This window comes from Phycodurus eques, chromosome 6 (assembly GCF_024500275.1).
Source record: "Phycodurus eques isolate BA_2022a chromosome 6, UOR_Pequ_1.1, whole genome shotgun sequence".
NCBI lineage: Eukaryota > Metazoa > Chordata > Actinopteri > Syngnathiformes > Syngnathidae > Phycodurus > Phycodurus eques.
The window spans coordinates 18,417,355-18,444,045 of NC_084530.1; the positions used below are offsets into that span (position 1 = coordinate 18,417,355).

Genomic DNA, 26,691 nt, shown 5'->3' on the forward strand with positions numbered 1-26,691 from the left:
TTCGTCTTTTGTTAATTTGTTTTGTATTTTGTTCATTTGTTTTCTGAAATGTAAAAGTGTTTCACAGTTTGTTATATTGTTTTGCACTTCCAGGCCACCATACAAATGTCATGCACTGGTCAAAGATAATGCCGAGATTTTTAGCAGTGGATTTAATAATCTGGTGAAGTTGGCTAATAAACTGAGTCGCAGCAATGACAGAGATTTTTGGACCAATTTGAAGAACTTTAGTTTAGTCAGAATTCAGATGGAGAAAATTTTGAGTCATCGATTTTTTGCTAGCAGCTGGAGGAGGGCAAGTGCGTTGGTTAAAGTTGTCGGGTTTAGCAGAGGAATAGATGTGGGTATTATCATCATAACAATGGTGTCATATTTATTTGAAGCAAGGATTGTGATTTCAAAGCAAGGTTTTAAGACAGGCTTAATGTTTCAAATTAGTGTTGCAATACTTCATTAGGGTTTCGAATTATGGTTTCCAACTACGGTTAGGGTTTGAATTTAGGGTTTCAAGTTATGGTTTCACCCCGAGAGTAGGGTTAGTGTCAGGGTTTAAAGTCAAGGTTGGGGTTTAAACCCTGGCTCTTGACTGATCTTCCTTCTGAAGAGTCAGAAGGCTCTTGACTGATCTTCCTTCTGAAGAGATAAGATATAGTCAGGCGTCATCCATCAAGTGATTCACCTCTCCTAACTGTGACGAGTTGCTGTGTTTCTGCCATATGCCGCATCTGGCCAGTGAGTATTTCAAGCCTCCAGCCAAATGAATTTGAGTTTTTCGGAAAAAAGGCACATGTTGAGCCTAGCATGTAGCATACAAATCATCAAGCTTCTTCTTCTCCCGAGGCCAAAGTGGACAGTCAGTGTGGACGAAAAATGAAGTCAAATAGGATTTATGATGAAACGATGCTGGCTACTTTCATCTGCTAAAGTGACGCCGATTAGGTCAGAGCACGCTCGTCCTACTCGGTGCATACATATGCATAGCTCGTATTAGGGCCTGAGCACAGCACCACCCCCCTCGAATGTTTTGAAAATTCAGACCCCTCCGACAGTTGGATTTACCAACATGTAATCTGGTAGGTATGTCTATCATGAGTAGACCCACAAAAGGTTTCGGTTGGATCTATTTAAACCTGCGGGACCTTTTGGAAATGTACAGTAATTCCATTTTAATTGGTGTTTTTTGTTGTTGTCTTTTATGTCATCCATCCATCCATTTTCTGAGCCGCTTCTCCTCACTTGGGTCGCGGGAGTGCTGGAGCCTATCCCAGCTATCTTTGGGTGAGAGGCAGGGGTACATCCTGAACTGGTCGCCAGCCAATCGCAGGGCACATATAAACAAACAACCATTCACATTCACACCTACGGGCAATTTAGAGTCTTCAATCAACCTACCAAGCATGTTTTTGGGATGTGGGAGGAAACCGGAGTGCCCGTAGAAAACCCACGCAGGCACGGGGAGAACATGCAAACTACAAACAGACGAGGTTGGATTTGAACCCGGGTCCTCAGAGCTATGAGGCAGATGTGCTAACCAGTCGCCCACCGTGCTGCCGTATTTTATGTTACAATAGTCTTATTTTAAGAAGCAGAACTTATTATTATTATGTTTTTGTGTGGTATTCTGATTATAACCAGTACAACATTTGGGATTTTATGGTATTCTTACTTTAACCTGCACAATTTTAGGCGGGATTTATGCAAAGCTAATTTTTATTGAAAAACTTTTGGGGGATTTACGGTAAGAACTGCGCAACTTTTGGAGCATTTACTGTTTATTTTTACCTGCACAACGTTTGAGGGAATTATGGTGGTATTGTTTTAACCTGCACAATTTTGAGAGATTTACTGTTGTGATATTTTAATGAATACAATTTTTAGGGAATTTGTTTTGGTCTTATATTTGCCTGCACAATTTTGGGGGATTTATGGTAGTCTTTTTTTAAAGTCAGCAACTTTTGGGGGATTTGTGGTAATTTTATTTTTACCTGCATACTTTTTGGGAGTTTTTACGTTAATCTCATTTTAACCTGGGCGAATTTTGCTTTTGTGGTAATCTTTTTGTCTTTGTGGTGAAATCTTGGGGTGGATTTATGGTAGATTAATTTGCACCTATGAAACATTCATGCAATTTTACAGTCATCTTATCTTAACCTGCTCGACTATAGGTGATTTACAGTAGTCTTGTTTTAACCTGTGCTATCTATCCATCCATTTTCTGAACTTCTTATCCTCACTTGGGTAGCGGGTGTGCTGGCGCCTATCTCAAGTGACTTCGGGCACACCCTCAACTGGTCGCCAGCCAATCACAGGACACATTCTGTACAGACAATAAACCAGTCGCACTCGCATTCACACCTACGGACAAAGGCTTCAATTAACCTACTATGCATGTTTTTGAAATGTGCCCTTAACCTGTGCTAATTTTGAGTTTTTAGTTTTTGTTTATTTTATGTTAACCTAGGCCACTTTTGGGATCTTATTTTATCCTTCCAGCCATCCATCCATTTTTTGTACCGCTTTATCCTCACGAGGACCGCGGGTGTGCTGGAGCCTATTCCAGCTATCTTCGGGCGAGAGTTGGGATACACTCTGAACCGGTCGACAGCCAATCGCAGGGCACATATAAACAAACAACCCTTTGCACACACATTCACACCTACGGGCAATTTAGAGTCTTCAATCAACCTACCACGCATGTTTTTGGGATCTGGGTGAAACCGGAGTACCCCGAGAAAATCCACGCAGGCGGGGGAGAACATGCAAACTCCACACAGGCGGGGCCAGGATTTGAACCCTGGTCCTCAGAACTGTGAGGCAGACGTGCTAACCAGTCGTCCACCGTGCCGCCGGTCTTATTTTCATCTGTGCTATTTTTGAGGTTTTTACAGTAATCTTATGTTAAACCTGCAACCTTTGTTAGTTATCATCATTGTAGTCTTATTTTAACCTGCGCAGCTGTCTCTGTTTATCTTGACTGTGTTTTTTTCCTCTTCCAATATACTCTTAGGTGAAGTGCAATGCTCTTCAAAGGTGATGGAGCCCATCAATCTTATCTGGCGGGTCTGTCGTCTCCGACGTCTCCAAGGTCGGCGAGCTCGTCCGCTAAACAGTCAATAGACCCCCGAACCTGGCACGGCTCCATCTGAATTTTATTTTAATACGCCTTCTTCTTTATTTTGATACGCCGCTCACCTCTACCAAACGCCCTCAAAAAGTCAAAGACACACACGCACACAGGCACGCATGCACGCTGCAGAAAGGCGGCGTGTCCTTTCTAGCTGCTTGTCCTTCTTATTCATATTTATCAGCGATGAAATATGAATGATGCGACGTGTTCAGCGCCCCACCCCCGCACCTCCCTGCATCCCCACGTATACCGCAAAAAGAAAAGAACACCAAATTGGCCGCAAACGCCTCGATGCCGGCCCATACGTTGTGAAAGTTTCATGCTTTGCTTCTAAGGAGCCGCAGAAGAGTTGACAGAAACTCACATCACATGTACAGTAAAGACCTTCTTTATACTTCTTTTTTTCATACTTTATATATGGATTGTGGTCTAAAAGTAGGCAATATGCTTCATATTCTTTTCATTTTATTACATTTACACGTATTTATTACGATGACATTTAGTAAACACCATTATATACAATAAATTCAAAGTATGATTGTTTCAATCCTTCCAATCTTCATCTCTTCCTCCCTTCCTTCCTTTCACACCATCCTTGTTACCTTCCTTTATTTCGTCCATCCTTCTTGGATGGACGAAATGCACTAGTACCTTCCTTCCTTCCTCCCTCTCATACATCCTAATTTCCTTTCATCCTATCCTTCCAATCTTCCTTTCATACATCCTTCCTTCCTCTCATATAATCCTTTTCTTTCCTCCTTTTTTTCTTATTTCCTACCTTTGTCATTCTTTCTTTCATCCTTCCTTCCTTTCATACATCTTTGCTTCCTTGATTTTCACACACCTCTTTTCCTTCCTTCTTTCATCCTTTCTTTCTTTGTTTTATACCACCTTGCTTCCTTCTTCAAACATCTTCTTTCCTTCCTTTCATACATCCTCGTTATTTCAATATTTCCATCCACCCTTACCTTTCTTTCATAACACCCTTCTTTCCCCTTTTCCATTCATATTATCCTTTTTTCCTTCCTATCCTTTTTCTTCCTTTCATCCATCTTTCCTTCCATCCTTTCGCTATCCTTCCTTCCTTTCGTTCATACAATCCTCGTTTCCTTCTTTTCACACATCCTCTTTTCCTTCCTTTCACCCTTCTTTCCTTTTTATACATCCTTGTATCCTTCAATCTTTCATCCACACATCATTTCATACCATTGTTATTTTCTTCCTTCCTTTTATCCATCCATCCATCCATTTTCTGAGCCGCTTATCCCCACAAGGGTCGCGGGAGTGCTGGAGCCTATCCCAGCTATCATCGGGCAGGAGGCGGGGTACACCCTGAACTGGTTGCCAGCCAATCGCAGCCTTCCTTTTATATCATCCCTTTTCCCTTACTTCCTTTTTTCTTGTTCTCCTTTCCTTTCATACCATCGTTGTTCATTGTTCCTTCCTTACTTTGCTCACTCCTTCCTTCCTTCCTTCTGTCCTTCATCACTTTGTTTTTTCCTTACTTCCCTCCTACCTCCTCTCCGCCCTCCCTTAAATATGTTCATGAAAAAAAAATGTCTACTTTGAGATGTGCAGAAAATCCCGGTGCATCCAGCAATCAGGCGTGCTTCACAGTAAAGTTTCATTGTGGCGTTTTATAAAATGGCACATAAAGTCCTAGTAAGTGGAGAGAAATGTACTGGAAAATACAAAGCACTTCTGTGGCCAAACCTTGCTGTTGTTGTAGGTGTGTGAAAAGAACTCACTGCACTAGTATCTTATCTTTTATCATGTGATAATGTAGCGGATATGGGCTGTTTTTGATGCAACTCACTCCAGTTTCCTTTAGGGTTAGGCTCACTCACAACACTTTTGATGTCTCATACACGGAGGTACACTATTTGGTTTTGTCATTATTAGCATTTGGACTACAGTGCTCGGAAAACAATTTAAACAAATTTTATGTCACGGTCTATAACCGTAAGATATTGGATTGGACCCAAAAGCACCCAGAGGTGGAGGAAGTAGATGAAAACGGTTTATTAAGGGATATCTCGGGGGTAAGATATCCGAGGAGTGATGGTGGTTGGTCGGAGCAGGGAACATGTGGGTGGCGGGAGCTCGAGCAGGTGAAAGAGCTTGGCGGTGTGGCTTGAACAGACGGTGAGGCAGGTGACACGGAAGGAGCACTGGAGATGGAGAAGAACACAAGCGCATGGAGAAGAACACGTAAGCGCAATCGCGGGGAGTCGAGTAACTTGCGAAAGTAGTCATGAGCGTAAGCCTGTGTACCACGGATGAACATCAATACTCTGGCGTTGAATCCCTGGATCTGGCGGGCTTAAATGCAGGCAGTTATGAGTGCAGTTTGATAACACTTGCGCGGATGAGGAGGTGCTGATTTGTGGTGGGGGCGGATGGGGGGGGGGGGGGGGTGGGGTTGGGGGACCGAGAGAAAGAGAGAGAGAGAGAGAGAGAGGAGGGAAAGGCAGGCACAAAGAGCCACCCAAGTTCCAAAAAAGGAACTGCAGGGACAGACCATGAGATTTTAATCATAGAAAATCATGGGAGTAGAAATAATCTGTTCTTGAGTTAAATCTTAAAACAGCCAAGGTTTTAAATCACATTTCAACATTTTTAATTTCATACAATTGTACTATACATTAACAGCTGTCAATGTTGTTCATGTTCAAACCTTAATTGGGATGGCAAAATTAATTGCAGATGTGCTTCACCCATTCTATTCAACATTTTTAATGGTCTACAAGTATAAAGAGAAGGTAACCACTAGTAAATAGTAGTCAAAAATAAGTTAATATCAACGTTAATAAATCAATGTTAATATCAACATGTTGAAACAATAAAAGTTGATGACATACTGGGAAGGTACAAAGCGTCACAGATTCCCCTCAGAGATCATGTTTAATATTTTTAATTAAAGAAAGTAATAATAAAAAATGTAGTATAAAGTAAAAACAAACATTTCTTCATTTTTGACTGGGTGTGTCTGTGAGGATTTTGATGATCCTGCTGGAACCGTTTTAGATGAGTTGCCAATGGCACTTGCGTGTAAAAATTCCCTCATTAAATATTGAATGAAAATGTGACGTTTTTTTCTGGGCTCCTGGAAAAGCTCAGCTGAAACCTTAAAGAAGTGATGGTTGCCGTCGTCACTAAGGCTCCCCTCCCTTAAACCTTATAAAAATTATATAATTATTTTTTTTTTTTTTTACAGTACATCTGATTTCACTTTTTTAATGTCCTATTTTCAATTGCTGAGCAGTGAGTCAGTGTTAGCGGTAGCTGCACTTCGTAGCTGGTCCGCGCAGACTTTGAGGCAGGATGGGGACACATGGTCCGGGCCTGCCGCTTTGTTAATCTTCTGTTGTTTGAAGATGCGTCTCACATCCTGTTCATGGATGGTTAACGCAGAAGTCAGAGGTGTGGTTGTGGTCGCGGGTGCGGCCGGGTGGGTGTGTGGAGTGAAACTGTCCTTTTCAAATCTGCAATAGAAGGTATTCAAGTCGTTGGCTAGTGTGCTATTGTTCTCAGCTTGGGGGGATCGTCGCTTGTAATTAGTCAGCGATTGGAATGCATGCCAGACTGATTTTGAGTCGTTCGCGCTAAACTGTTTTTCCAACTTTGCTGCATAGATCCTCTTTGCAATGTTAATTTCTTTAGTCAGCTGGTTTCTAGCTCGAGATAAAATAAAAAGAGAAAAAAATGCACAAGTCAACCGAAAACTACTGTAAAAGATTAGTTGGAAAAAGTAAAATGACCATGAAAGGCCCCAAATTGTGCAGTTTCAAATAAAACAACTGTAAATAACCCCAAATTTGTACAGGTTTAAAAGACTATTGCAAAACCCCCAAAGTTGCACACAATAAAATAAAACTATTTAAAAACTATTTCTCTAAAGTTTAAATAAGAATAACATAAATGCCCCAAAGGTTACGCAGTTTGAACTGAGACTATTGTCAAACCTCCCAAAGTTAAATTAATAAAAAATAAAAAAATAATTTAATTTTAACACATTCACTGCCACTGACTGCTTTAGAAGTTTTTTTTACAGTACATCTGATTTCACTTTTTTAATGTCCTATTTGCCACTGACTGCTTTAGAAGTCAGTGGCAGTCCATGTTAACTGAGAGGGCTGGCACTGAATGAGTTAAAAGTACAAATTCTAAAAGTTTGGCAGGTTAAACTAGACTTCCGTAAATACCCACAAATTTGTGAAGTTTAAAGTAAAACTACCACAAAATGTCCCAAAAGTTATTCTTGTTCTAATAACATGACCATAAATCCGGCCCCCAAAATTGCACAGATTAAAATAAGATTACCATAAATCGTCCATAATTTGCTGCGTTAATATTAATTTACTGGATCGCAACGTTATACAACTCACCCAAAGCAGCTGTCATCACAAATGGGGTCACATCACAAAGTTTCACTTTACGAAGAGGAACTAGACAAGGATGCCCACTCTTGCCCCTGCTATTCGCACTATATATCAAACCACTGGCGGCAGAACACTAATATTAAAGGTATCTGTACTCCTATGTCAGAACACAAAATCAGTCTTCACGCAGATAATATCCTTCTTTATTTACAAGAACCCAAGGCATCACTTCAAACAGTTTTTAACCTCATTAAGACATTTTCGCAATTATCAGAATATGCTATCAATTGGTCAAAATCAATAATACTCCCTATAACGACTAACTCATGGAATCCTGCAGACCAAAATCCAAACTTTCTTATTCCGACTGGGAATATCAAATATCTAGGCTTAAATATCTCAGCAAAACTTACCGAGTTAAATAATTTAAATCACATACCTGTACTGGGAAAAAATTGTGATGATTTAAAACGTGGCGGCACGGTGGACGACTGGTTAGAGCGTCAGCCTCACAGTTCTGAGGACCCGGGTTCAATCCCCGGCCCCGACTGTGTGGAGTTTGCATGTTCTCCCTGTGCCTGCGTGGGTTTTCTCCGGCCACTCCGGTTTCCTCCCACATCCCAAAAAACATGCATAAATTGGAGACTCTAAATTGCCCGTAGGTGTGCATGTGAGTGCAAATGGTTGTCTGTTTGTATGTGCCCTGCGATTGGCTGGCAACCAGTTCAGGGTGTATCCCGCCTCCTGCCCGATGACAGCTGGGACAGCACGCCCGCGACCCTAGTGAGGATAAGCGGCTCAGAAAATGGATGGATGGATGGATTTAAAACGTTGGAACAGCCTACCTATCTCACTTTTAGAGCATATATCTATAAATAATAATAAGAAAATAATAAAACGTTACCACAAATTAACCACAAATTATTTTCAATCATCCCATTCAAACTCACATTAAAATGGTTCCAAATGCTTGACTCTGCCACTTTAAAATGGTGGGGTTGACTGGGCGGGTGACATTGGGTCCCTGCAGCCTCCTCCGGGTGGCCGGTTGTCGGGGCTCCTCGGTGGGGGGCGTGTCCCGTCCGCCGGGCTCCTCTCGGGTGGACCCCTGGGCCCAATCCCGCCCCTCGATTGATTGGGTGGGGTCCTCAGCCTCCGTGATGCAGGCACAGCAATTAAAGGGGACTTCTGTCAGTCTTTGTGCATGCGAAACGGTGTCAATTCACTTGCATGTGTCCGCAGGCACACACCCCTGGGACTTTTTCGCTGAGTGTGTGTCACTTAGTGCGACAAATAACTCATGAATATGCGAATTGCTCGGGTAGCCCCTCACTCACACTCCGTCCTGTAGACTTTTATGATTTACAGTCAATCACACCACACTTAAGTTGTACAGCCGGGTTCACGACTCTTGTCCTGCATGCTTCGTCTCCTGTCCTTGTCCTGTCCTTCCATCACAGGGTATAGCACTACAGCCCCATACAACACTCATATCTAATGTTTCATTGTAGATATGTAATGATTGACTTTTATCATCCTGTTTACAATTAGTGCTTTGTCTTTTGTCTTCGTTTCTCTCTCCCCTCGAGAAACGTTGTTCTGTTCGACTGATCGACTGATTCTCAATAAACATCAATCATAATTCTAAGAAACCACAGCGACATCTTCAAAACTCCACTGTGAAACAGTAAAACTGTTCCGGCATAAAAGGGATAGAGATCCTCCATTCTGCTTGACCTAAAAGCCGAACAGGACAAAAGAATTAAATAAATAAATAAATAGGAAAAACTAGCCAAATACAGTCCCTCATTAAATGGTTACATCCAAATGTTGAACAACAATCTTGGCTGGAACGAGAACAGATAGACTGCAATAGCACCAAACTTTCAGACCTCTCATTTATCAGGTCACGTCTCAAGCGCCACAATTGTTTTACGAATCCGATTATTGCTGCCACTTTTTCAGGTTGGTGGAAAAGCCACACAATCTCAGATTGCACCATATCATTCCTCCTCAATCTGGCACAATGCCGATTTTGAGATTAACAAAATACCCCTTTGCTGAAGCACATGGGAACAAAGTCGAATTGACCACCTACATCACTTATTCAAAAATAATGCATTCATGTCAAGTGAAAGCTTATTCAAAGAATTAAAATTTAGAGGTGGTGATTTCCTTCAATACTATAAAGTAAGAACAACAATCCTAAAAAAATTCTCAACACATGCGAATACTTTAGAACTACCTGTTTTTGTTCAGAAATTATTAAAGTTATGCAAGCTAAAATGACATTGCCATAACCCCCCCCCCCCCCAAAAAAAAAAATTGTTGTTGTTCTAATAAAACTACCCTAAATCCTCCAAAAGGTGTGCAGATTAAAATAATAAAAAGTACAGATTCATGGCAAATCATTAAGATTATCATCTAAATGTAACGCCACGCTCCACCCACATTAGAAAGTGCCCACACAGTCCACTAGGACTCAGGTAAACAAGTCTACGAGCACACAAGGATGCTAGGATACAAGTATGTTCCACATAGTTTATGTATAGGGTAACTTTGAGCGATTTGCCCAAGTCTCGCGTGATGATGGTGTGAAGTTTTTCATCCGGCCCAAATGGAAGCACTTTTGGGGCATTTCGCTGTCATCTCGGCTGAGATTTATTGCCCGATTGGTTCCATATTTTGATTAAATTAGGCACTGAAGTGACAAACGACAACTGGAGCATCATTGACCGATCAATGTTGGCCCTTTTTTCATATTTTATAGCGCATTCATCACAAACACCTCTCCCAGGAGATGATTATTATTTTTTTTTGGTTCTCTTTAGAGAATGATTGTGTTCTGTATACGTTTGAACCCGGGTGGCGTATGAGATCTTTTTCAGATGTCTCTTATGAGCTCATTTCAACTTCTCCACAAAAGTGCTGACGTCCCACAAATGACAGCTCATCACCATTTCAAGGTGACCCAACCAGCATCCTGACTACAATACTAATTCCCTACGTTTCTATGTGTGCGCGCGCGTGTTGCCTTGCTGGATGAGATGATTAGCAATAGTTGACAATATTTTTCCAACATTATCACTACATGATGATACTGAAATATTCAATAGAAAAAAAGAACATCTAATGTACATCAAAATATGGAAATTATGTAAAACAGGTTCAGAATAAATAGAGATATTAATAAATATGAATACAAAATTACACTTCTTCATTTTACCATTAACAATATTAACTGTTAACAATTGTAAATATACACAAGAAATTAATACACAAATACTTTTCTTCATATTGCCAATAAAACATTGGCTTTTAAAAAAATACTAATAACTACAGAGGATAACTATAGAATTCGTCACAATATGATCACCATATACAATCCCTTCCAAAGGTATTGGAACGGCAAAGGCCTTTTTTGTTTTGTTTTGTTGTATATTGAAAACATTTGGGTTTCAGTTCAAAAGATGATTAGGAGACAAAAGTTTAGAATTCCAGCTTTTATTCCATGGTATTTACATCTAGATGTGTTAAAACACAAAGTACAAAACATTTCAATATGGAAAAACATATGCGTATAGACAGTCTTGTTGTACATTATGTATGCACAAAAATATAATTCCAAAAATTCCCAATTTTATCACCAAAATATTTAATTTTTATACTAAACTGTAAAGGATAACAACATTGTATCAGGATATGATCACTACATAAGCTTTTGCTGCCTCACTTGGCTTTGCATTAGCCACTGGCCACTGACTATTCAGAACAAGACCTCCAACTTTGCTCATCTCATCAACTTGTTGTTGTTGAACAAACACACAACATGGCATGCATACTATTTATCAAACAACTGTCCCGCAAGTTTGTCCTGTCAACCGAGACGTCGCTCGCATGCAATCGGTAAAGTGTGCACTCGTCTTCGACATGCAAATGCAAGTAGCATAAAAAAAAAAAGAGAGAAAGAAGCGAACGCATAGATGACAAGATTGAGGATCGCGCTGAAGAGGCTCGGTCCACTGCTTCTTGCCAAAAGTGCAGCACTTGCCGTACAAGCCCGGGGAGTTGCGGCTTTGCAGCTTTATTTTTCTCTCTCAAGAAGATGGCTGTCTCGCTCTTATATCTTTAATGAATCCCACTGCATTGGCTTCATCGCAAGGGTTGCCTTCAATTAGCATTACAACAGGGAACTCTCGTCATAAAATATATCCCGATCTCTTTCTCCCGACTTGACGCCCCGCTCTCATTATAGCTCCCGATTCACTTCCTGTTTACTGATAATTAGCCGCCTTCTCGCTAAATCCGATGCTCATTTCATGGAGATCGAGATAAATCTGACGAGTGTCGGCGTTTGGATTTGGGAGGCCGCCGGGGGATTAAGACATCAAATTAAATCAAAACATCTGACGACGGCAAAATGAATATACAGTATACCAATGGTTGCTGGATGTACTGTTCCTTTAAGTAGCAAAGCACATTTCCTCAGACTAGAGGCCATTCCTTAAATGTGGACTTTTAAATATCAGGTCCTCGTGAGAGGTCAGACAGATCAAACCTGGTTAAGTCAAAGTGAATACGTTGGCCTGGCCTGCATCTTGCCACACCAGTCAGATGAACTCTCACACTTTTTGTGAAACTGGTCGGAGGAGGAGGAATTGCAGCTATTTACATTTTAAAAAAAATAAAAAATAATTGCAAAAGTTTTGAACTCCTTTACTAACCAAAAACAGCCACGCCCACCAAGGCATGTAAGCAGTCTCAGATGGACGTGAGGATGGTTAATGATTTACTTCGTTTTGAGTTCCCTGTACAGTATCAAAGATGACCCCTATTTTTCCCCAATTAGGAATTATGTCATTATAATATATTCTATTGATCACATACAGACATTAAAGTTGGTTCATTAGATATTAGTCTAAAAATGTAAAAATAAATGCCTCCCTCAATTAACACCCACATATCCCCCTCCCATCAGAAATAAAAATAAAGATGATTCTTATTCTGAAACTGCTAGTACGTATAATTCCTTCAAGTTCATAGACGCTGTTGTAAATTTGACATTCTGTCCGATATTATTGAAAAATATATAAATACAGGTAGATGACTCCCTCAAATAAATACCTACTTTTTTCCAATTAGGAAAAAAACGTGTCGAAACTATCCTATTATTTCAGTTCATAGATGATGTTGTTCACACACGGACTTAACATTCTGTCAAATGTTATTTTAAACGCCTTGCAAAAAAATAAACCCCTTCTTTTTTTTCACCATAATAATGGGTAGTAAGTGCAATTACCCTCAGTTCACAGATGACTAGTTCACGCAGATATTAAAGCGTTAATGTCAAATATTTGTGTAAAAAAATTGCAAATAAAGGCCTCTCTCCAATAAAGATTTTTCTACTTAAAAAAAAAAAAAAAAAGAGTAAAAGTGAGGCATACTTATTATTGTCAGTACCTCAATTCATAGACGCTATTTTTCACACGTGGGCATTAGCTAGTTTGTCAGATATTCTAAAATTCTACAAATAAACGCCTTCATCAAATAGTTGCCTCAGTTTTTTCCTATTTGGGGAAAAAAATGGTAGTAAGTTTAATTACCTGCGTTCATAGATGCTGTTGTTGACACAAGGACAAAGAGTTGACATTCTGTCAAATATTATTTTAAAATGAATTTAAAATTAGTAGATGCCTCCCTCAAATAAACACCTACTTTTCTTTATCAGGAAAAAAAACAAAAAACCTGATAATAAACCTTTGGTCATAGATGCGATTGTTCACATACGGACATTAAAGAGATAGTTTGTCAGATTGCAAAATTGTTCAAATCAATTTCTCCCTCAAATAAACAGCCACTTTTTTTCCATTAACATGGCAATAGGTGTAATTTACTTCAGTACAGCAACACTATCGTACACATTTAGATGTTAGAGTTGACTGTCTTTCAGATATTGTTATAAAAATGTACTACAAATAAATGCCTCCACCTAAATAGAGGCATATATCCTGTATTATTCTTTTTTTCCCATTGAATTTCAATACGAGCACAAGCGATGGGTGAACTTCAGCATGCAATAGCAGCATTGTCTTGATTATGATGCACAATGAGAGTTTTTAAAGGGCAAGAGTTTCACTGAAGGATATTTTGGGCTTGGGTGGGAGCAACCACGCGCCCGATTTGGAATTCATGGCCAAATGAAAGCGCTTCAGTCGCCGTGAATAAAATAATGACATTTTGGACCGATACGTTGCAGCCAGCGTGTTATCCGGTCGGAGTTAAGGGTAACGCCACTGAACCAAAAAATGTGCTTGTGTGCGCTCGGGGGAAAACAAACCCCGGGGTTTGGCTTACGCTGAGCAATCATGTCGTCTAATATCTTCCCGCTCGAGCTGTTGCCGCTAATGCCGTCTCCCGGCGTTTTTGACGGAGCGCCATCCTTCTCGCAAAATTTTGTCGGGCTCTAATTTACTGGCGGGAGCCAAATCTGTACTCTGAGGCGAAATCCATTTAAATGATCATAAACACGCTGCAGCAGAGCATACGGCGGAAGAAATTAACTTCCATTACTGTAAGATACTAAATCAACCACTTGCATGCACTCACTTGCGAATCAATCAAGCCAGGATTAGCATTTTGAAGCAGTTCAGGTTTCAAACCACATTTAGGGTTTCAGAGTTGGTTTTCAAACGGGTTAAGGTTTTGAATTGGAGTTTCAACATGGATTTAGAGTGTCACAACTGGATTCAAATGGGGATTACAAGCCAGGGTTAGTGTTTCAAAGAGGAATTTCAAGACAGGTTTAGGGTTTCGAAGTAGGGTTTCATGCGAGGGTTAGGATTTCAGAGCACTTTTAGGTTGTCACAGTAGGGCTTCAAGACAGGGTAAAGGTTTTGAAGCAGGGTTTCAAGGCATGGTAAGTGTTTCAGTTTCAAGACAGGATTAGGATTTTAAATTAAGGTTCGTGTTTCAAAGGAGGGTTTTACAACAGGCTTAGGGTTTAAAGATTGGTTTTAAAGACGGGTTTAGGTTTACAAAGTATGCTTCTGAGCATTACCAGATAACTAGCAACCCTTCATTGCTCAGTGACCTTTTCTCAATGTCTTTATGTCTCAAAAGTGTTCTCTGTCAATTGACTGTCTGTTGTCGTACTAGAGCGGTTCCAACTACCGGAGACAAATTCCGTGTGTGTTTTTTGGACATACTTGGCAAATAAAGATGATTCTTATTCTGATTCTGATTTCAACTCAGTATTAGGGTTTTAATGTAGGATTTCAGGGTAGAGTTGGATTTCAAGTTAGGGTTTTTAACAAGGCTTTGAGTTTCAATTTAGGGCTTCAAGTAAGGGTTAGTGTTTCGAAGAAGGGTTTCAAGGCAGGGACAGTGTTTGAATTTAGGGGTGGAAGTGAAAGTTATGGTTTCAAAGTAGGGTTTCAATCCAGTACTATGGTTTCAAGCAAAGTTTCAAATGGGAGTTTCAGGTCGAGGTTACTGTTTTAAAGCAGGGTTTCAAGACAGGGTTGGGGTTTGAATGTAGGGTTTCAAGTCAGAGTTCGGGTTTCAAAATACGTTTTAAGACACGGTTAGGTTTTCAAATTAGAGTTTCAAGGTAGACTTGGGGTTTCAAGACAGGTTTCAAACCAGGGTTTCGAAGGTTTCAAGCCAGGGTTAGGGTTCACAGTAGGGTTTCAAGTCAGAGTTGGGGTTTCAAAATGGGATTTTAAAACAGGATTGGGGTTTCAAGTTAGGTTTTAAAGGCAGATGGGGTTTTCAAGCCACGTTTCAAATGGGGATTTCCAAACCTGGGTAAATGTTTGAAAGTAGGGTTTCAAGTCAGGGTCAGGGTTTCAAAATAGGATTGGGGTTTCAAGTTAGGTTTTCAAGACAGAGTTGGGTTTTCAAGCCACGTCTCAAATAGGGATTTCAAGCCAGGGTAAATGTTTGAAAGTAGGGTTTCAAGCCAGGGTTTGATTTCACAAGTCCTTTTTCCATTAGCCAGGACACTAACTTGCGTAATGTTGAGCCGTCGGGGTGGAGCTGATGCTAATTCTCAGGGACATGAGTGTAGCGGTGTTTGATTTAGCGACGTATGCTAAGTGGCACGAGCGCCGCGGGGCTCGTCTGCGGGCGGCAGGCCGGGTACTCCACTAGCTAACTGACCTGATTAGACCAGCCGGGTGTGAGATGACACTGATGAGAAACGTACACTAAGCCAGCCGCAAAGACAGCTTGCAACAAAGGAACAAGACCAAGAAGAACATTGTTTGACTAAGTTAGCAGGAAAAAAAAGATAATCGGTTCCCAATTTCGCCTTCGGGATTTGTTCTTCTTGGACTCGGCCGGATTGCGGCCATGTCGGAAATTGGCTGAGATGGAACGCAGCATTCTCGTGGCGCTTTCATTTGCTCTCGCTGCGCTGACGGCCCTTTTCACAGCGCATTTATTAGCCCACTCATCTGCTTCTCTTCACACATTTTTGGGTCCGAGTTGTAACCGCATCAGCATGTTTGCAACAAACACGATAGTTAAAAAAAAAAGAAAAAAGAAACAAACAAACAAGATGAGTTTTTTTGCCCTCTCTGTGCCGGCGCCAAATGTTTTCTGCACCCTCCTCGGAACCCTCCCGCCACTTAAATACAAGTACTCGAAGGTTAGGTAAGCTTTCAAATTAGGGTTTCAAGTTTGGGTTGGGGATTAAATAAGGGTTAAGATTTCAAATTAGTTTCAAACCCGGGTTAAGGTTTTCAAATTAATATTTTAAGTTTGGATTTGGTTTTTAAACAAGGGTTAAGGTTTCAAATTAAGGTTTAAAGCCTGGGTTTTGGTTTCAAACAAGGAGTAATCTTTCAAATTAAGGTTTTGGGCCTGGGTAAGGGTGTCAAATAGGGTTTCAAGAAAGGTTTTGGATTGCAAATTAGGGTTTCAAGTCTTGGTTAGCATTTCAAACACAGTTACAGTTTCAAATTAGGGTTTTAAACCTGAGTTAGGGTTCCAAACATGGATTAAGATTTCAAATGAAAGTTTCCAGCATGTGTGAGGGTTCTCAAACAATGTTTAAATTTTGAAATTATGGTTTCAAACCTAGGTTAGGATTTCAAATTAGGTGTCAAGCCAAGGTTAAGGTTTCAAATTAGGATCTCAAGCCGTGGTCAGGGTTTAAATTGAAGGTTTAAAACCAGGGTTAATGGTTTAAATTAAGGTTTCAATCCTTGGTTAGGGCTTCAAATTAAGGTTTTAAACCTGGGTTAGGGTTTTAAACAAGGGTTCAGGTTTCAAATTGCTTCAAGTATTGGAAAAGGTTTTTAAATTAGAGTTTTAAGCCTTTGTTAATGTTTCAAGCCTGGGTTGTGGTTTCAAACAATGTTAAAGGTTTGAAATTATATTTTCAAGCCTTTGTTAGAGTTTGAAATTAGGGTTTCAAATTAGGTTTTCAAGTCCAAGTTTAAAATTATGGTTTAAAACAATTGTTAAGGTTTCAAATTAAGATTTCAAGTCTGGATTAGGGTTTCACATGAGGGTTTTAAGACCGTGTTCGCAAGTTCCAAACCTGTGTTGCCATGTTGAGGGTTTCAAAGTAAGGTTTCAAAACAAGTATACGGTTTGCGTGGTGAATAGTGGTCAGCGTGTCTCCCTCGCAGTCAGGAGTTCTGAGTTGGAATCGTCATTGGAACATGTCTGTAATGGAGTTTGCATGCATGCTAACTTCATTGACGAATTTATCCATAGGCGTGAATGCTTACTTCTCAATATGTGCCCTATGATTGGCTGGCAACCAATTGAGGGTGGAATTGGGTATTGTGGCAATAGATATATTGTGGCAGATATTTTTTCAGATATTATTTTGGGGCATTAACACATTACAACATAAGACAAAGATTATGACATTCAAACAAACAAACAAAAATGGCAAAAATTGACAGATTTGTTTCCGATTATTTATTTATTTCTAACACATTACAACATAAGAAGACGATGACATTGAAACATACAACAATACCAAGTACCGGTAAATTTCAGCGTTTGTGTAACTGTGGACATACACGTTTTGACGGGAAACTTGTTTTTGGGGAATGGGTTAAAAACAAGTTTAACGCTGTCTCTGTACAATTTATATTCAAAATACAACTCTGTAAAAGATGACATTTTGAAATCTGAGAATGGCGGCACTTGTTTTTTATTTTGAAGTCACACGTCATGGCAAAGAAAAAACTGGAATATAAGAAATGCGATTCAACTTTAAAGGACATTGTGCATACTGTTTTGCCTGTAACTTCACTCATTATGTTGCGTATATACTGAATAAATTTAAAGTTAAATACATCAGTTTATGCTTTTTAGCATGTTTTTGTATTTGAAAATACCTCTCTGTTGTAAAGTTCAACAAATACTAAAGGACAAAGTATTGTTGTTGTAAAGGTTAGGGGACCAGAAAATAAGTTACTTTATTCATGACATCCATCCATCCATCCATCCATTTTCTGAGCCGCTTCTCCTCACTTGGGTCGCGGGCGTGCTGGAGCCTATCCCAGCTGTCATCGGGCAGGAGGCGGGGTACACCCTGAACTGGTTGCCAGCCAATCGCAGGGCACATAGAAACAAACAACCATTCGCACTCACAGTCATGCCTACGGGCAATTTAGAGTCTCCAATTCATGCATGTTTTTGGGATGTGGGAGGAAACCGGAGTGCCCGGAGAAAACCCACGCAGGCACGGGGAGAACATGCAAACTCCACACAGGCGGGACCGGGGATTGAACCATGCACCTCAGAACTGTGAGGCTGACGATCTAACCAGTCGACCACCGTGCCGCCTTTATTTATGACATATATTTTTTAATAATTGTCTATTATTCTGCCAAATATCGGAGTCGGCATCGGCCTCAAAAAATCCATATCGGTCGGGCCCTACTTTCTATGCAATGTGTTGCCTGGGTAATAAAGCTTGTTGATTTAGGTGCTGTGTAACAGCATCAATCTGAGCTAATGTCTCATTATCTTGTCAAAGGTGTCATTTACTGCAAAGTTGCCTGTGAAGAGGCGGCACATTGTTTATCCTCCGTACCTCACAACTGTAATATCAAAGTGAGTCATAGCCACTTGCGCTTTGGGGGTCTTCTTCTCATCTGGACCCAAAGTGACGTTTTTAACATATGCCGCTTGGTTTGATCAATTCTGAACAAGCAGAAATTGCATGGAATCTAGAGATATGATAGGCATATATCGATTATTAGTGGTCAAGGAGGCCAATAACCGATATTTAGAGCCGATTTGTAGTAAAAGGGAACATATTGGCGTCAAAATTTTGAATAATACAAACTCCATCACTTAACTTAATTTACAGTAAATGCCTTTAAACATATGCTTATTAAGCAGCCTGCGTGGGTTTTCTCCGGGCCCTCCGGTTTCCTCCCACATCCCAAAAACATCCGTGGAAGGTTGATTGCAGACTCTAAATTGCCCGTAGGTGTGAATGTGAGTGCCAATGGTTGTTCATATGTGCCCTGCGAATGGCTGGCGACCAGTTCAGGGTGTACCCCGCCGCTCGCCCGAAGATAGCTGGGATAGGCTCCAGCACGCCCGCGACCCTTGTGAGGATAAGCTGTACAGAAAAGGGATGGATGGATGGACGGACATCTTTGTTTTAAACTTCTAACAAAAAGTGCAGCGAGCTCCAAGTGAGCAGCATGTCTTTTAACATTCAATGAAAACTTTAACAAATAAATAACTCCCTGAAGTTTTTCACAGTAAATACAGTTTTCCCAAATTTCAGTATTTCAGTACAAAAACATAAAGTGCAGGGAGTTTCCAGGGTTAGCAGTATCAGGTCAGGAGGTTAACGATTTTAAAGAAGGGTTTAAAATCTCGGTTAGATATTCAAACAAGGCTTAGGGTTTCAAGCCAGGGTTAGGGTTTCAAAGTATAGTTTCAACTCAGGGTTAGGCTTTCCAAACAGGGTTTCAAGACAAGCTTAAAATTTTAAGTTCGGGTTGAAGGCTAAATTAGGGTTTCAAACAACAGTTTGCTTTGCAACTATGGTTTCAATGGAGGGTTGTGGTTTCAAGTTAGGTTTTCAAAACAGTTTTTTCGTTTCAAATTTGAGTTTCAAGCCTGGGTTAGGCTTCCAAAGTACGTAATCACATTGCGGTTGTGTTGTTTGTATTTGCAGGGTACGATGTGTGCAGTGTTGCGGATACTGCTCCTCCTCTCCCATTGGGCATCGCTGGCCGCTTCCCAGAAGCCCCCGGGGCTCAGCGTGGGCGTGGTGATGGGCCAGACCCAGCTGGTCACGGACCAGGAGCTGCATCCCCCCCGGAGGCCCGACGACGCCCTAGACGTATCGGTGGTACCTTTGAGGGTCAACCAGACTGACCCCAAGTCTATCATCACAGAGGTGAGGGGTAGCGCCCCCTAGGTTTTTAGTTAGTATAGAGTACGCTCCAAAAATTGGGCTTAAAAAAAACATCAATAATTAAAAAGTAATGAAACGAGGAATACAATGGTGATTTGAGCTATGAGTGACTGGACCTACGTGTGACTCGAGATATAAGCCATCGTTCGGCCGATGTTTTGCGTTTACTTGCAAGCAGAAATTTGTGTTACGTGTGCAAAATTGTGGCAGCGAACTTCACAACAAGCATGTATTTAACCAAATCACATAAATTTGAAAGTCCACCAGCTTAATGCTACCAAATAATGGAAAATACCATAGATGGGCTAGCAAAATTTGCATCAATATCGCAGTGGTTAGGGGCGTTGAACACAAATGTTGGAGCCACACATGTAGACAGTTAATATAGCAATACTCAGACATATATTCTTTATCGTCTGCTAAGAATGACTAATGTTACTGCGGCTTACTGAGGAGTTGAGACCGGCTCCATGTATATCTGTACGTCTGTATTATACAGCCCCCATGTGGCCAAGGTGTACACACCAGTGTGAGCACAATATCAATTGAATTGAAGCAGAAAATGTGTCAAAAACTGTTTCATTCCTTACATTCTATTTAATTATACCATTACTGTATGTTTTTAAGTACAGTAATGTAGTTTGTTTAAGTACAATACTATAGAGTGCTATTTCTATTATTTTAAAAAAAATGACAAAAAGGCACACATCCAACACACGAATACTACAGTAATTACATTTTATAAAACCAATTTATTTAGTTACATTGCCTTTTATTATGTTTTCATACAATTTAGTGCTATTTGTCTTTATTAAAACCACCTCTTTTTTTTGCAGGTTGGAACGGATTAAAATCATTTGAATGGCAAAAGTTGACTTGATATACAGTGGTGGTACCTTGACTTACAAGTTAAATTCCTTCCGTTACCGAGCTCGTAACTTGTATGTGCAGCCCACAAAAATAAATTAAAAAAATCATCAAATCATCAAAATGTATTCAAATTTCATTTGTTATATTACTCTGAGAAAGTAATTCAAATAGTTACACAACTATTACATTTTCAACAGGGTAACTTGTAATTGTAACCAACTACATTTTCAAAGTCATCTTCCCAACCCTGGCTCAAAATGCATTGGCAACTGTAGCTCTCCTTACCCACCTGCGAGGGCATTACGATCCATCCATCCATTTTCTGAGCCGCTTCTCCTCACTAGGGTCGCGGGCGTGCTGGAGCCTATCCCACCTGTCATCGGGCAGGAGGCGGGGTACACCCTGAACTGGTTGCCAGCCAATCGCAGGGCACATACAAACAAACAACCATTTGCACTCACATTCACACCTACGGGCAATTTAGAGTCTCCTATTCATGCATGTTTTTGGGATGTGGGCGGAAACCGGAGTGCCGGGAGAAAACCCACGCAGGCACAGGGAGAACATGCAAACTCCACACAGGCGGGGCCGGGGATTGAACCCGGGTCCTCAGAACTGTGAGGCTGACGCTCTAACCAGTCGGCCGCCGGGCATTACGATACCTTAGTTAATTTTTTTCACTTCACTTGAGCGGCGGCATATCTGAAGTTCCACCATAAGAAACATTTTGGATTTAGACACACAAAAAACGGCTAGTAACAGTAACTTGAAAAACTTTTTTTTGGAGTTAAGGTCATAGGTGAGTCAGGTATTCACTCTTGATTTGTTTTTAAAGTGTAGTTCGTTGATGTTTTTGGACGTTTGTTTTTGGAGGTATGCGAGCTGCTGTCACGTTCTCGCCTGCACGGCATCGTGTTCGCTGACGGCACTGACCAGGAGGCCATCGCTCAGATCCTGGACTTCTTGTCCGTCCAGACCCAACTTCCTGTGCTGGGCGTGCACGGAGGCTCTTCCATGATCATGGCCGACAAGGTGAGTGAGCGACATGGCTGCTTGGCTGAGACGACCGATGACGAATAATGATGGCCAAAGGTGATGAAACTTTGTTGAAGGGCACCTGTTTTATGGATTGTGGCGCTGAGAAAGGTTAGCACTTAAATCTGGAAAAGGACGTATTTGAAAGTTACACAATCTACACAATGAAATATGGGTGAAATGAGACTAAATGGCCAGCTTTAGTGTTTCAAAGTAGGGTTTTTAGGGTTTAAAGAACAAGGGTTAGTGTTTCATGCCAGGATTAAGGTTTTAAAGTAAGGTTTTAACCCTAGGTTAGGTTTCAAAGTATGGTTTCAAGCCAGGGTTAATTTTTGAAATTAGTTTTTAATTACTGTTTTAAGATTTGGTGAGGATTTCAAACAAGGGTTTCAAGACTGGGTTAGTGCTCTCTCGAGCAAGTTTATCTTTAAAGGACCCTGGAAAATGGTCAAAATGAGCCTAAAACATCTGCTTCAAAGCAAAATAGCAGACTTTTCGTGTCTTTTCAGTCTACTCATAATAGACATGGCTACTAAATTTCAAATTCTCTAAGTCAAACTGTCTTTGCGGCTAAATTCTTTTTAAAATTCTATTGGTCGCTACCGAGCCAAAATGGACACTGCAACACAAATGGCAGACTTCCTGTCTCTTTTCTGGAATGAATTTTTTTGTGGGTCTACTCATGATGCACGCCAACCACAATTCATGTTACTAAGTCCAACTGCGTTTGGGGGCTGAATTCTTTTTAAGATTCTAGACAGTGATATTGAGCCAAAAAGGTTGCTGAAAACCAAAATGGCCGACTTCATGTGTATTTTCTGGAATGGGTTCCGGATACTTTTTTTGTGGGTTTAGACATGACATGATGCTTTTTGAGACGTTTTTGTGGGTCTGCTCATTCTCAATTTACTTACCAAATTTCAAGTTTCTTAGTGAAACTGTCTTTTGGGGCTGGTTTTTGCAAACAAATCTGGGAGATGCTGCCTAGTCCTATTCTGAGGTGCTTTAAAACAAAATTGTTTCTTTCTGTGTCTTTTCAGCTTCTTGAGACTTTTTTGTGGGTCTACTCCTGGTAGACATTTCTACCCAATTTCACGTTGCCTAAGAGCTATCTATTATCTTCGAGGGCTGGATTTTCTTCTTCCAAAAAGTCACTTTCGATTAACCTAAAACTTGGGGGGAAAAAGGCTGAGAGCCATGGAAAAAAAGTGTGCTTTTAAAACTGTCAACATGAACTTGGCCTTTTAAATTACAGTCCTCGTAAGATGAGCGAGTGGGCGGCGAGGGTGTGTGCGACCATAGGTTTGCCATGTGAAGGTCAACGGCTTTGAAACGTCTGGTAAATAATGACGGGGAAAATGAATAAATTGTGCGCCGCCCTGATGCCAACGTGCCATTTAACAAGCTATTGAAAACCTCCAATATCTTTTTTCAAACGTGTAACCAAACAGCAGAGATTGGCCGCCCACCAGACAGACAGTAGAATCATTGCGGGAGTATTGCTGACTCGATGGGCTTCAACTGGATGTCAATGGTGGGCCCGCAAGAGATAATGTTCCTGGTCACCGTGCTCGAAGCCTAATTATTGCCGTGCTGTTTACCTTTTACAACAAAAAATAAGTTTTCTTGAAAACAAACAACTGGTAAAATAATTTCTTTAATGTATTCTCTATGCGAGCTACAAAAGCGCTTTTACTTGAGGTCCAGTGAAATAAGCCTCACAAAGGTCATCTTGATGTTTGACTGTATTTATTGACATTCAGGGTGAATGATGTCACTGAAGATGGTAGAAAAAAAGAAAATTGGCATTAACTATAAAAGTTATTATTATTAAAAATATGCCCTAACGTCTTACACTAACAGCTTTCAAAAATACTCATGGGCTCCTTAATTTTTTTTCTTTCCAGGAAAAATGTTTCCAAGAAATATTCTGAATAGAAAGTTGAAATCTTTACTGTTTCATTTATTTCTTCTTTTTGATCAAATTTAATTTATTTTAATCTAACTATTTCAGCGACTATTTATTATTATTATTTTAAAATATGATTAATTTATTTAGTTCTTTGACTTGGATCTTTTGTGACTTATGTTGCATTTTGGTTTTCGGGAAAATATTTTTTTTTCACAATTTTAGTTGAACATATGAGGGTTCAAATTCGGGCTATGGCCTTTCTGTATGGAGTTTGCATGCTCTCCCTGCGCCTGCGTGTGCTTTCTCTGGGTACTCTGGTTTCCTCCCGCATTCCAAAACATGAATGGTAGATACATTGGAGACTCTATATTTCCCGTAGGTGTAAATGGTGGTCTACTTGTGCCCTGTGATTGGCTAGTGATCAACAGTCAGATGGGATAGTCTCTAGCATACCCGCGACCCTATTGGGGATAAATGGTACAGAGAATGAATGGATCGGTTAAATTGAACATATTTGGTTAAAAATGTGTTTTTATTTATTTTTCTGGGATTTTTTTTCGAGAATGAAATTCCTTCATTTAATGTTTAGGAATAAAACGTAAAAATCATATATATATATATATATATATATATATATATATATATATATATTATTCCATTATTTTTTCATTTTTAGTATTGACTATTCATGATATTTAAATGTTGTAAAATATTTTAATACAAAATTTTATCAATTATTTGTAGAAGGTTTTTTAGGGAAAATGTTTTATGTAATTTCAGCAAATGTCTCTTGTAAATACTTGTCAAAAGTGTTTTCATATAAATATTTATTTTATGATTGTTTATTTATTTTTTAAATTTCAAGTGAAATATCCATCTGTTTGTTCTATTACGTTAATGTACATTTTGGAGAACATTTCAATAATACATTTATTAAATGTTTCATTTTATATCTTTCAGAGGTAAATATGCGCTAATTTATTTGTTAAATATGCAAAAAAAAAAAAAAATAATGCTGCTTTTTGTAGACAAAGTAGTCCGATTCAAAATCTTGTGTGACTGGTCTTATGTTCTACATTTGCGTCCCTCGATTTTCAACAATAAACAATTAGCCTCTAATACATTAAATGTTTTTAATCCAGAGAATAATCCCAGGGTGACGTTCCGATAATCCACCAGGCAAAAACCCAAGAAATCCCAGTGGACTCCATATCATTTCACATAAAAAAAAACAAAAAACAATATTCTGCTTCATTGCTGTGTGCCGATGATGTCTGTATGGATCGTGTGAGTGAATATTGCATAGATGGGAAGCATCACGACTGAGAGTTCAGTCATGTCGTGGATGGTGAAGCAGAAGGCGGCACACGCTGCCAAGAACATGCAGACAGAAGGGGAGGGGGGGGATTTACTGGTAAAATAATGCGTAGCTACAGTATATACTGTAGTGTAGGTGCGTGTGGGCGGTGCAAGTGCCAAATGCTGTTGGTGTTAGGACGGAATTATGCTGCTAAAATGTAAACTTGACTTCCAGGTTCAAGTAAAAATGACACTTGTCATTTTGTATAACAGTAGAAGCAGGGTGCAACTTGCAACATTTACTGTTGAGAAAAATCCTGGAAAGTTACACAGAAGTTTGAGTGCCATCAGCGAAAATGTGCACGTTTATGTAGAAGACAGCATTCACGTGGTAGCCTACACTATACAGAATATAGACAAAATGAAAATATTTAATATTTAATTTTCATCCAAAGTCTGACTTAATTAATTAATTATTATATATTTTTTTTACATTTGCAAAACATATTTTTCTGCATTCTTTCGTGTGTATTCAATGTTGGATATATAGTCACTGTAGTTGTCTCGCCATGCTGCACTATTTGCATATACTGGCCACTCATGCCAGAGTAGCATCTGCTCCATTTGCACACTGATTGAGGAGTATCTGTAACATTTGCACAACCAACATTGTCCCAGATGATCGCACTACTCGTCATTTTAAACCGCATACACTCCTTGAAGTCTCAGCGCCCTTTGCACAATGGTCATTGCACCGGACTATTGCAATATTAGTCATTCGAACTGCTCTAAGTGCTTCTTTTTGCACAATTGTTTTTTGTCAATGTCTTTATGTCTCCAAAGTGTTCTGTAAATTGACTGCCTGTTGTACTAGAGCGGCTCCAACTACCGGAGACAAATTCCTTGTGTGTTTTGGACATACTTGGCAAATAAAGATGATTCTGATTCTGATTTGTAGATGTGTTAAAATCAAATTTGGCAGTGTTTTTTCTTGTCCATTTCATGTTAGACTTTTTCTTTAATTCTCTCTCAAATCTTTTTTTAGTTGTTGTGAGTTTGTCAGCTTTTTCTTTCATTGATTTTTTTTCAATACATTAAAAAAACATTTTTGCATTACTTTTTCTGCATTTCATGTCAGACTTGGATTTTATTTGCTAAAAACATTTTGATTTATTTTTTAACATTTGTTATAAATTTTCTGAGGGCTGGGGTTCAAAGCCCGGCCTTGCCTGTGTGGAGTTTGCATGTTCTCCCCGTGTCTGCGTGGCTTCCCTCCGGGCACACCAGTTTCTTCCCACATCCCAAAAACATGCGTGGTAGGTTGATTGAAGACTCTAAATTACCCGTAGGTCTGAATGTGAGTGCAAATGGTTGTTCGTTTATATGTGCCCTGCGATTGGCTGGCGACCAGTTCAGGGTGTACCCCGCCTCTCGCCTGAAGATAGCTGGGATAGGCGCCTGCGACCCTTGTGAGGATAAGCGGTACAGATAATGGATGGATGGATTTTGGTGCATTCAATGTCAACCTCTTATTTAAAAAAATATAGATGGTTTTTAAAATACATTTTGTACTATTATATATTTTGTGCATTGAATTGACTTTTCAAAATATATATATATGAATATGCGAATGCCAAGCACGTGGGAATGCCAAGCA

General features: G+C 39.9%; 1 protein-coding gene across 2 annotated transcripts in view; it reads left to right on the forward strand.

Annotated features, from left to right (window-relative positions):
* Positions 1 to 26,691, forward strand: part of grin2ab (glutamate receptor, ionotropic, N-methyl D-aspartate 2A, b) — a 139,725-nt gene that overhangs the window by 22,818 nt on the left and 90,216 nt on the right. For both annotated transcript variants that reach the window (XM_061680087.1, XM_061680088.1), the window contains exons 3-4: positions 19,676 to 19,900; positions 21,662 to 21,820. In XM_061680087.1, the coding sequence (XP_061536071.1) occupies positions 19,676 to 19,900; positions 21,662 to 21,820 (384 nt within the window). The remainder of the gene's footprint in view (positions 1 to 19,675; positions 19,901 to 21,661; positions 21,821 to 26,691) is intronic.